The sequence below is a fragment of the Mchenga conophoros genome, linkage group LG20, assembly GCF_057382185.1.
Source record: "Mchenga conophoros isolate Kocher_MC1m ecotype Shallow Benthic linkage group LG20, M_conophoros_male_GT1.1, whole genome shotgun sequence".
Lineage (NCBI taxonomy): Eukaryota > Metazoa > Chordata > Actinopteri > Cichliformes > Cichlidae > Mchenga > Mchenga conophoros.
In genome coordinates, this window is record NC_140545.1 from 6,045,958 (window position 1) to 6,058,580 (window position 12,623).

The window sequence follows — 12,623 nt, forward strand, 5'->3', positions numbered from 1 at the left end:
TTGAGGAGCATCTTCCTTCAACAACAAAGAAGGAACTCCAAAGAGTTTGGGGTTTGGAGAGTTATTATAGAGGTTTGTTTTACTTTATTGATTTATTGATTTATATAGCACTCTCCACAATACTATAAAACAGATGAACATAAAACAGTACAGTCAAACTTACAGCAAAAATCTAATTAAAAGCTAGTCTAAATAAATTATTCTTAAGATGATGTTTAAAAGAATAAATACAATCCAGGCAACGTAAAGATGGAGGGAGAGAATTCCACAACCTGGGGGCCACCGCTCTAAAAGATCTATCACCTCTGGTTTTTTAAAACATGTTCGGGGCACTACGAACAGCCTTTGATTAGATGATCTCAGGCTGCAAGAGGGAGTGTGAGGCTCTAAAAGATCCTAAATGTAAACAGGAGCGTCACAATTCAAAACTTTAAAAGTCAGTGAAGCCTGTGAACTTCAAGTTTAGTTGATTTCCAAAGGCGTTCTGCTTTCCTAAAGAGTCAAAGTAAAAACCTTTCCACTGTTGTATTCCCACTGACTGAGTTGTTGAAGTGTGCGTCCTGCATGACACATTGCCGCAGATCTCAAAATGGTGACGCGCGCCTAACAGTTTTATTACCAGCTCTCTCACTCTAGTCTAAACAACAGTGTCTCAGTAACTTTCCCCTAGAAGATGGTCCCCTGTTATCTACTTTTTCCCAGGCAAGCGTAGGTGAGAGTCTACAGCATTCTACGCCCCAAGGACATGTAGTCTAATGCCTTTATTTCAGGGCCGTGTCCACTTAATACTACACTATATGGTTATATGGCATTTTAGTTCATATAAAGCATAGAATTAAGGCACTTGAAATAATTTCATCTCAACAATGTCAGCTAGCGTTTGACAATGTAAAGCCTTTGTTGTGCTTCCCTCCTGTTTTAGCAGCTCCATATTTTGATAGTGCATTTACAATCCTGGTGGATGCCAACCAAGTGAGCACGGGGGCAGTCTTGCTGCCGTTTGTGACAATGTGTCATCAATTTTCTAAATAAATAGCCCCCAAAAGTTGGTTTTATTCATCTAGACAGAATGAACAGTATCATTCTCAGTCGGAGAAATGTTACGTCATTCAACCAATTGACTTCTTGACTTCGAGTGACTGAAATGAGAAACTTTCAGTCACTATGTAAACATACTGTTTACAAGTAGATTTGCTTCTCCCACTGAAAACGTTACGTCCAGATGAATAAAATCAAATTTTGGGGATTTCTTTACCTGGATAATTGAGCATGTAACAAGACTCATTTCTAAAGGTGTTATTGACATGAAATTCTCACCCGATGTCGTCAACAACCCATCCAATTCACACATGCAAAGACATCAACCCATATATGTCCATAAATTACATGTAATAATGAGAAATGACACAGGGGAGCATCCTTGCTGGAAATGTATTTAATACTTCATACAAACGCCTTTCTCGGTGATGATAGCTTCAAGACGCCTCCTGTGTGGAGAAACTAGTCACATGCATTGCTCAGGTGGGATTTTAGGCAAATCGTCTACTGATAGATGACAGCAGATTTTCTTAAAATCAAGAATGTGTCATTACATTTTTCTATTCATCCTTCCTTTAGTTATAGGAAGCATGAAAAACAGCCCCACACTAGGATGTTCCCAACTCCAAACTGTTTGGGGTGAAATGCAGTGCTTTTTGAACTCCATGGTGTGTATTATGGTCTACAGAAATTTCTGTTTTGGGCTCATCTTACCACAGAATATTCTTCTTCCAATATTTCACAGGCTTGTCTAAAATGTTTTTCAGTAGACATTAAACATTCTTCAGCATGCTTGGCAGCAATGGAGTCTGGTGTGGCGAGTGTGCATACAGGGCATGGCCTGAATGCATGACCTATTGTCCTCACCACCAGGTGGAGAACATGTTTCAGTGTTTCTATCAGACTTTTATCTTATTTTTGGTTCTGTTTTTTTTGTATCTGTGTGTGCTTTTTAGCCCTTTACCAAAAATGTATTTTGCACTGATTTTAGTTACATTTTGAATGTTAAATACAAATATTTAAGCATCATAAACGTTTGCATTTGATCTGTTGAACCTCACAGACTTTTGAAATCAGAGGCCTATTACAAATGTGTAGCAAATCAACAGGTGAGGGGCAATTTATATTGTTTTACATAAAGAAACAACACACAATGCATCATTCTATAACTCTTTTATTAGAAGTGGAACAGATATACTACTCATTGTGAAACACTGTTTCTTGAATACAGTGTTTTTACACTAAGGTAAGATTGCATGATGTAAATAAGAAAACAAGAAAATAATGCAAACAGACCGCTTTTTCTTTGTAAGAGACATGATTATCATCAGAAACAGAAAGTCTTAATAACGTTAACGAAAGAAAAAAGGGATTTCTAATCAGCAGAGCTCACCCTCACCCTGACCATCATGATAGTACTACTTGGCACACATGTGGAGGCCTCAAGTGACCACCGCTCGGGGGACTTTACAGATACACCAAAATAGAGAATATGATTTGTTACAAAATGCCTTTAACCACTTAAAAAGTGTTTAGGGAGTGTTAGCTACTTATCATTGTTCATATCTCACCCATGTAAGGCTCTATGCAATGACGACCACATTCACTGAAGCAGCACTTCTCATTATCGGGGCAGTCAATGTCATTAGAGCAAGATTCAGCACACCTTCTGTCATCCAACAGTCTGAGAGGACACACTCCCGGCTTCACTGAAAAAAATAAGAAAACATTAAAGACAAAGAACTTTAACCAGAGAGTGTTACACTTTCCCTCTGCAAAATATCCCATGAGGCTATTAAACCCCAGCAGTGATGGGAATAACAGCGTTACAAGTAACGGTGTTAGTAACGGCGTTACTTTTTTTAGTAACGAGTAATCTAACTAATTACTATTCCTATCGTTACAACGCCGTTACAGTTACTAACAAGAAAACGCGGTCCGTTACTATTTTTCAACAAGCAGACGGTTGAAGCTGTGTTCAGCTTACCGCATTTTATATCAATTGCACGGAAGTAGCTGACTACGTAAGTAATCTGGACGCTACAGCTTTAAGCAGCTGCGCGCGCTCCCGCGGACGGTAATCACAATCACTGTCTACCACAACACCTGGAGCTAAGGGGGCAAAACAATTGCATGAGTGCTGCTGTTTGACTGAGGAAGAATAAAGTAGTCGTGGTGAGCCAATCACACGACCACTTAAAGACAAAGCAACAAGGTGATATATACCAGTTTTTAAATTGTGTCGATGGGCCACGTAAAACCAGAGTCATGATAAACAATATATACGCGGCGTTTTTTCCTCAATAGTTTCGTCACGTTTACTGTCTAAGGCACAGGTGTCGAACTCCAGGCCTCGGGGGCCGGTGTCCTGCAGGTTTTAGATGTGTCCTTGATCCAACACAGCTGATTTAAATGGCTAAATGACCTCCTCAACATGTCTTGCAGTTCTCCAGAGGCCTGGTAATGAACTCAGGTGTGATGACCCAGGGTGAGATCTAAAACCTGCAGGACACCGGCCCTCGAGGCCTGGAGTTCGACACCCCTGGTCTAAGGGCAGCGCTAGCAAGCACTCTCTGCTTATGAGCAAAAAAACAAACAAATTATTTTTTTGGAGTGGCACAAATAATTTGTGTGGCATCTTATTGAATGCAGAACAGCTGATTGTTCTGTAAATAGTTTGAAATGGTTATTTGAAAAATCAAGGTAAAAGGTAAATGGATGCAAATAACTTTGTTGTTTGCAAAACTTGTGCATAGGATTTTAAAACTGACAATTTATATTTGCATTTAAAGTTATGAGATATGATTCATGTTTGTGGTTGTTACAGTAAAAAATATAACTTTTCTACTCTGATTTTATGTTTTTGTCTGATTTTAGATCAGTTGTGTTAATACAGTATGTCAAAATAAAAACATAACTGTAAATTCAGACACGTGAGGTTGTGCTAAAAAGAATAATACCAAACAAGACAAAGTAAATAGTTTTTAAAGGTAAAATGTCGAGGTAAAATCAAAAGTAGTTAAAAATGGCCAATTATACCCTGGACCCCAGAGGGTTAAACGTTTTTTTAAAGTAACGCAATAGTTACTTTTCAAGTAATTAATTACTTTTAGAATATTGTAACTCAGTTACTAACTCAGTTACTTTTTTGAAGAAGTAACTAGTAACTATAATTAATTACTTTTTAAAGTAACTTGCCCAACATTGAACCCCAGTGACCACGTGGTTGTTTGCAGCATCCAAACAACCGCATGGTCATAAAGAAGAACTACTTTTCACAACATGATCCACAACTCATCATCTTTTATCTTCTCTTTTTTCTTAAAAATTTCTTAAAATAAAAATACTGTAACTAAGTTACTGCTGTAACTTTTGAATTTCCCCAGTGTGGGATTAAATAAAGTGTATGTCGAGCTGTTTTATATGATGTGATACAAAAGATATGCTGTAAACAGTCACTTTGTTCATTTCTCACCTATGTAAGGTGCCATGCATTCATGTCCACATCCATTGGAGCAGCACTTCTTTTTATCAGTGCAGTCGCTGTCTTTAGAGCAAGATTCTACACATGGTCCAAAGGTTGGGGGATGCCCGAGAGGACACACTCCTGGCTTCACTGAAAGGAAAACAAAGTCAGTATAAAGATATTTGGAAATATGGACTTGAAGCTGTAAAGCCAGAAATAAGTGTGATCAGCTGTAGGAAATGAGGTATGAAGTCTGTGATTTGTGATTAAAAAATGAACCAAAATCTTATCTAAGAGTGTGTGACAAATATGAAACATTTTATTGTCTTTTTAAGATGATGTGTACTCAGCACTGTCGTCTGATTCAATAATCATTTCTACCCTGCGACTCATTATTTAACTTTTTTTTCACCCTAGTGATCTTTAGTTCAAGTTCTTAGCTCTCTGTTTTGCCCTGATTCTGTTTCCCAGTGGGAGGCTACTGTACCTCATACTGGTGATGAGGTACCATCATGATTAAACTGTAGTTTTAAGTCAAATTTACAATTTATTCTTCATATACATGATACAGATGATATAATAAACAGATATCCTGTAGGTCATTTTCACTTTGGGGTGGTCTTTGCTGCTTTGTTGTTTTTTCACCTATATCTGGAACCATGCACTCATGTCCACATCCGTTGGAGCAGCACTTCTCACTATCGTGGCAGTCACTGTCTGTCGAGCAAGACTCAACACATGGTCCAAGGGCTGCGGGAAGCCTGTGAGGACACAATCCTGGCTTCACTGAAAGGAAAACAAAGTCAGTCAGAAAATATGGACTTGACGCTGTAAAGTGAGAAAGAAGTGTGATCAGCTGTAGGAAATGAGGTGTGAAGTCTGTGATTTGTGGTTGCCAAATTGGTTGCTGAACAGAAAGCAAATGAGAAAAAAATCTACATATTTAGATATAATACAAAGCTACTTTGTTCATTTCTCACCTATGACTGGAGCCATGCACTCATGTCCACATCCGTTGGAGCAGCACTTCTCATTATCGTGGCAGTCACTGTCTTTAGAGCAAGATTCGGTACAATCTGCATGTATGTAGTACCTGACAGGACACACTCCTGGCTTTGCTATTTAAAAAAAAACAAGAACATCCATTTAGACAAGGAGCTCTCGAAAATGCAAATGTGGCTTTTATTAGAAGAAACGTAATTTTTGTACTACTTCGAGTGCTTTTATTTAATGAGATTGTTCACACACACTCTTAAGAAGACATTAAACATTGTAACACGTACTGAAAACAGGAGGGACACAGACTTTTCCACCATCATAGTTACAGCATATTTGGTCTCTACAATAGTTGTCATTCCCATACATTACAGAGCAAGATTAAGGTGCCATGGGCATTCTCCTGATTTTAGAAACAATCAATAAGTAGACAGATTGCAAACAAAGACAAAGGAAACTCACCTGTCGAAATGCCACCTCTTCTCAAAGCATGTGCGTGAAAAACAGTGCCAAAGTGCGGAAATGCACAAAGTGCTACAATCAACACATAAACTGTAGATGACAGTTTGTCCATGTTCACCTCTTGCTCCAAAGATTGTGCACAACCACTGACTGAACAGGCCAGTTAAAGGATGCCAGATCCTTGTGTGTTTAGAGTTTTATTCTCTCTAATAAGGTGTCATATCAGGCACATTTAAGGTTGATTTTTTTGTTCTTTTTGCTCACATGATGATATGAGTCTTGTGTTTACATATTAGTAATGCAACAAGACAGACTTCAGTATCTTCTTTATCCAGCATGACGACAACCACATGGTCATAAAGAAGATTAACACCGCTTCAATGTTAACTTTTTTTCATAGCAATAGACCTTGTTGGCACCCAAGGTTTATCGTTTCTTGGAAATAACATATTTTTGCTTGTACTCTGAAATCTAATTGTTAATCTCTTGTTCAGTACCATATGTCCTTGTTAATGTTTTTAAAATCATTTGTTTTTTGGGGGGTTTTTTGTTTTGTTTTTTTGTTTGTTTTTTTGCCTGTCCCATTTGGTTCTTTAGCCATCAGAATTGTTGTCTGAAGACCAACAAGGATACCCAATGGATTTACTTTGCCAAACGGATCATCATGGCCTTGCCGTATTGGTCCATTTGATCGACCTTTGTTTTTATTATTTATTATATTTTATTTTCAGATGTTACAGACGGGACAGACATGAGTGAGGGATAGGAAAGGGAGAAAGAAGAGGAAGGAAAAGAAAAACAGAAGGGGAGAGGGACAGTGAGAAAGGGGGGGAGAAAAAAAATCTCCTGGATCACCTGTTGAGAGAAGAAGAATAGAAAACAAGCAAAAAAAAAAAAAAAACCAAAGCAACATACTAAACACAACACCATCGCATTAATCTAGCTAAGCGTAAACAGCAGTAAATACTAAATATTCAATGTTGTTGTGCAGCACGCAGGACAGACAGCCCACAATGTGCTTTGAAGTAGCAGCCAAGAAAGGTGTAATTTAAGTCTACGAGCAGTGAACACCCGTGTGCACACCTGTGTGGATCAGCGCGCTTGTATTCAAATGGTTTCCACATGTAATGGTCTGCAAGAGGATGTAGCGAGCCATAGCCCCGTCCCCCAGGGCATGAAGCAGGCATGGAGGAGATCCAGGCCCCAGACATCCAGAGGCCTCAGAGTGCGAGAGCCCAAGGAGGACCACCGGAGGGGCATCCGTGCCACCCTCATGGGAAGGGCTGAGGATCCCTTAAAATCATTTGTTATTTGTTGTTTTGTTTTTTTAGTCTTATTTTTATCGCTAGGATTTCTTTTTATCCCTTCATTCTCTCTCAACTAATCTATACAAGTGAGATTACTATTTTTTAGATAAAAAATGAATACACTAAGATTAATCCAGTCCACATACATGCATTTTAAATATTTTCTTCCCTTTCATATCTTGTTGGTTGAGCATTTCGATTACTGCTCCAAACAGGCTTGTTGCACACTGCTCACTTTTTCTTCTTCTATCTCTTGTAGATTATTCTTCTGTCTCTATGAAACATCAAAAACATCACTATATGATATCATACCCATGAACCATGATAGTAGTGATAGGGACAAATTAATGAGATGATATCAGTCGGCACAATTGTATTTTATTTCTGCATGAGCTGACACAGTCTGTGTTAGACTTCTGATCACTCTGCTGTGAGACTGGACTGCCAGACTATCTGATTCGGTCCCCTGATTTTGATAAAGTGGTGCCAGCACACATAATCTACTGTACTGTGTCATGATGTACAGTACCACCCCGAAAACATAAAGAATGCTTAAACAAAACATGTCTAAGCATTTTTTTATGCAGTAAAATGTAGCCCAAAGTAATTGAAAGTTAAGAAATGTTTCCTACAAAAACAAATAAAAGTAACCATCATAAGATAGATCATTGCAGTATACTAGTATGTTTAAATAATAATACAATTTCATTTAATATAGCACATTTCAAGATAAATATCATAGAGTCAAGTCAACTTTATTTGTATAGCACATTTGAAAGATATCAAATGTCAGCCAAAGTGCTGAAAAGAAGAACAAAGTTCTTAAAAGTTTAACAAAGTTAAAATAAAATAAAAGATTAAAATGAATTATCTCAAAACATTACCAAAAGTCCATATACACGCACACATACCTATAGAAACATATATAGCATATACATGTGCAGTATCTCAGCTGTCCTGGACGGAGATCTTGGATGTTGTTCCTGGGATCTGCTGGAGCCACTCGCCCAGCTTGAGGGTCACTGTACCGAGTGCTGCGATTACCACTGGGACTACTTTTGCCTTCACCCTCCACATATTCTCGAGCCCTTTTTTTTAGCCCTTTGTACTTCTCAAGCTCATGTTCCTTCTTCCTCTGTTTCTCTGAATCACTACATCTATTACTACAGCCGACTTCCTCTGCTTGTCCACTTCTACTATCTTTGGTTGGTTAGCCATCACCAGTTTTTTTGTCTGTATCTGGAAGTCCCACAGGATCTTAGCTCGGTCATTCTCGCCCACCCTGTGGGGTTTGTCCTATTTTGACCTCGTCTTTACGCAGCCTGCATCTTGGGTCTTGCCTGGTGTGGTAGACCCCAGCCTCTACGGATCTTGTACTTAGAGCTTGTTACTGTGCCGCCATGGTCAGTTCCTCTGTGCTGTCTTTCAGTCCAGCTTTGTCCACCCACTGGTAGGATTTATGGATGTCAGCCACTTCTATCTACCGGTGGTACATACTGTGCAGGGGCCTTTCATTCCATGATGGTTCCTCCTCTTGGTCCTTTTCTTACTCTGCTTTCTGCTGCCTGAGGTATTCACTAAGCACGCAGTCGGTTGGGGCCATCGTCCTGATGCACTCATGGATGTTTGATATCTCATTCTGGACAGGTGTTCTGACACTCACCAGTCCTTTAACGCCTGACACAAGCTTCAGTGTGGTACTGAGGGAGATTACTGGCCGGTAGTTTGATGAGACCGGTCCTTTCTGGGGATACTTGGGGGGAATACTGGGGATCTGGCAGTTGGTTCATTTGTGCTGCCAGATGCTCATGGAGTGCAGTCAGCTTCTTCAGCCAGTAGGCATAAATCATGACCAGTTCTTTATAGTGGAGAACCTTTCTTGGATGTCTTGGATGTCTGGATCCTGGCTCAGGGGGTTGGGAAGCGTATCTGTAACCGGAAGGTCGCCAGTTCGATCCCTGGGCTCTCTGTCCTGGTCGTTGTGTCCTTTACCCTGCCTCCTACTGGTGTTGGCCAGAGGGGCTGATGGTGCGATATGGCAGCCTCGCTTCTGTCAGTCTTCCCCAAGGCAGCTGTGGCTACAACCGTAGCTTGCCTTCACCAGTGTGTGAATGCGAGAGTGAATGAATAGTGGCATTGTAAAGCGCTTTGAGTGCCTTGAAAAGCGCTATATAAATCCAATCCATTATTAATATTATTTCTGCAAGCACTCAACTTTTCAGCAAGAATACATTAAACAGCAAGTACTGGCAATTATCCAGGGAGAGGAGTTCAAAACAGCAGCTTACCTGGCTATAACAAGACACACTTTTTGTTAAAAAATATATTTTGTAAAACAAAAATACCCCATTTTGTTGAGACATCAACATTATCTTGAGGGAATAAAAATGCATTAAAAGTGTCAGAATATTTAACAGTAGTAGAAGAAGAGCGAACCATGTAGCAAACAGGAGACAGAGACACAACAAAGGACAAGTGAAAAAGAAAACTGATGATCAGAAATAAAAATGTCCTCAGAACAAATACAGTCACCAACACTTTTTTGTTATTGTAGTTCACATTTTAGGATGAATGAAAGAAATCCAGTCAATTTGTTGCCTTCTAGTGTTTATGGACTAATGAGAAACAAAGAAAACTATGACCTGAGAACAGTAAATAAAGCATGACACTGACAGGGTTTTTTATGTATTCATTCTTTCTGACTTGCCAGATTGTCAGGTACTAAATCAGTATCTTTGTGTTACAGGGTGGAAGTAGTTTTCATGTTTTTATACTGTGTGCTTTGTTGGTTTGGTTTTATAATATAGTTTTATGCATGTTTGTATATTTTTTGCATTTATTTTGAGGTTGTTACATGTACCTACCAGTGACTATTCAAAGAAATTATCCACACCTGCTCACTCTGCATAAAGATAAGAGGTGAGGACAGTCAAGGAGCTTGTACAGAAGGAGTGCAAGCCACAGCGGAGCATCAGCAGCAACAGGATGGATAGGTCAGAAGGATACTAAGAAGATGGGACTGGAATTGTCTGTGGAACCAGTGTTGGAACCCTGTAGAAGGCCTTTCCCAGTGAGACAGAACCAGTGAAAAGTGTGATTTCTGTGATGGTTGGTGCTAGAGCATCTGTTTCAAGACTGTTACACCTGTGCATATAATATATAAGTGGGGCTTCTTGTTTGTCTTTTATTGCTTTTTAAATTCCCTGGGCCTGTTTTATTGTAAATAAATTACTGCTGCTCATGTGTTTTGTACTCCTTGGCTACCTTTTATTTTAGCTCCTCTCCAGCAGATGGAAAAGGACCTCTCTCTTTCTTCTCCTTTTCCCTCTTCATTACATTTAGTCCACATCAGCATAGGTGAGCGCGAACAAGAAGAGTAGAGATTGTATTATACACTGAACAAAAATATAAACGCAACACTTTTGTTTTTGCTCCCATTCCCCATGGGATGGACGTAGAGACCTAAAATTCATTCCAGATACACAATATAACCATCCCTCCCAAACAGTGGTCACAAATCAGTCCAAATGTGTGGTAGTGGGCACATCTGCTATATTGAGATAATCCATCCCACCTCACAGGTGTGCCACATCAGGATGCTGATCTGACATCATGAGTAGTGCACAGGTGTACCTCAGACTGCCCACAACAAAAGGCCACCCTGGAAGTTTACAGTTTTTTGTTCTATTGGGGGTCTGGGGACCCAGAACCGGTCAGTATCTGGTGTGACCACCATTTGCCTCATGCAGTGCAACACATCGTCGCATGGAGTCTATCAGATTGTCAATTGTGGCCTGTGGAATGTTGGTCCACTCCACTTCAATGGCTGTGCGAGGTTGTTGGATATTCGTGGGAACTGGTACACGCTGTCGTATACGCCGGTCAAGCACATCCCGAACATGCTCAATGGGTGACATGTCCGGTGAGTATGCTGGCCATGCAAGAACTGGGACATTCTCAGCTGCCATCTGCCCTGAACAATGTGAACCATGATTCATCCGTGAAGCGCACACCTCTCCAACGTGCCAGACGTCATCGAATGTGAGCATTTGCCCACACAAGTCTGTTACGGCGACGAGCTGGAGTCAGGTCAAGACCCCGATGAGGACGACGGGCATGCAGTTGAGCGTCCCTGAGACGGTTTCTGACAGTTTGTGCAGAAATTGTTTGGTTGTGCAAACCAATTGTTCCAGCAGCTGTCTGGGTGGCTGGTCTCAGACGATCTTGGCGGTGAACCTGCTGGATGTGGAGGTCCTGGGCTGGTGTGGTTACACGAGGTCTGCGGTTGTGAGGCCGGTTGGATGTGCTGCCATATTCTCTGAAACGCCTGTGGAGACGGCTTATGGTTGAGAAATGAACATTCAATGCACGGGCGACAGATCTGGTTGACATTCCTGCTGTCAGCATGCCAATTGCACGCTCCCTCATTGCTTGTGGCATCTGTGGCATTTTGCTGTGAGACAAAACTGCACATTCCAGGGTGGCCTTTTGTTGTGGGCAGTCTGATGTACACCTGTGCACTACTCATGATGTCAGATCAGCATCCTGATGTGGCACACCTGTGAGGTGGGATGGATTATCTCAATATAGCAGATGTGCCCACTACCACACATTTGGACTGATTTGTGACCACTGTTTGGGAGGGATGGTTATATTGTGTATCTGGAATGAATTTTAGGTCTCTACGTCCATCCCATGGGGAATGGGAGCAAAAACAAAAGTGTTGCGTTTATATTTTTGTTCAGTGTATGTACGGCTGGGTAAAATAGTCTGAATATTGCCCATTTAATTTTCCCAAAGGGCCACATGAGAAACTCAGACTGTTTTGGAGAACTGCACCAAATGTTTTTTGGGTTTTTTTCTGATGCACAATGTTTTGGTGTATAGTCTGAATAACACATCTGCCAATCTGACAGCCAACCATGAGCACACATTTCTGTATTGGATCGAATTCACTAAAGGCCATTCTGGAAAATAAATAAATAAATAAATAAAATGAAGGGGTTGTCTTATATAGTTTAATTTCATCAAAAATATATGTCTCATGTAGCTTTTGCATGTACAGTGTGGCTCACACACAACCCTCAGCCAAACAGTCATCAAAAGAACTTCTTAGGCTTTATACCATTTAGTCAAGCAAAATTAGCATATCATATATTCAGCAAGAAGGCTATCATACAGCCACCTCACAGCAACCTGTTTTAACAAGCTTGATTTGGGAGCCACTGGTAGAATGAGATATTAAATATAACAAAACACGTCCTGATCTAAAGGTAAAGTAATAAATCTTTATTTTTTTTTCTTCCTTGCATTACATATATTGACCTCCAAATGAATACACAGACCTTTCTTTG

At 40.2% G+C, this 12,623-nt stretch overlaps 1 protein-coding gene across 1 annotated transcript; it reads right to left on the reverse strand.

The window, feature by feature from the left end:
- Window positions 1-2,192: 2,192 nt before the first annotated feature.
- On the reverse strand, window positions 2,193-6,225 carry LOC146550213 (uncharacterized). Its single transcript, XM_085260830.1, has 5 exons — window positions 5,963-6,225; window positions 5,485-5,622; window positions 5,150-5,290; window positions 4,514-4,654; window positions 2,193-2,747 (listed from the first exon to the last, which is right to left on the reverse strand). The coding sequence occupies exons 1-5, from the start codon at window positions 6,072-6,074 to the stop codon at window positions 2,599-2,601; spliced, it is 681 nt and encodes a 226-aa protein (XP_085116956.1). The 5' UTR covers window positions 6,075-6,225; the 3' UTR covers window positions 2,193-2,598.
- Window positions 6,226-12,623: the final 6,398 nt, after the last annotated feature.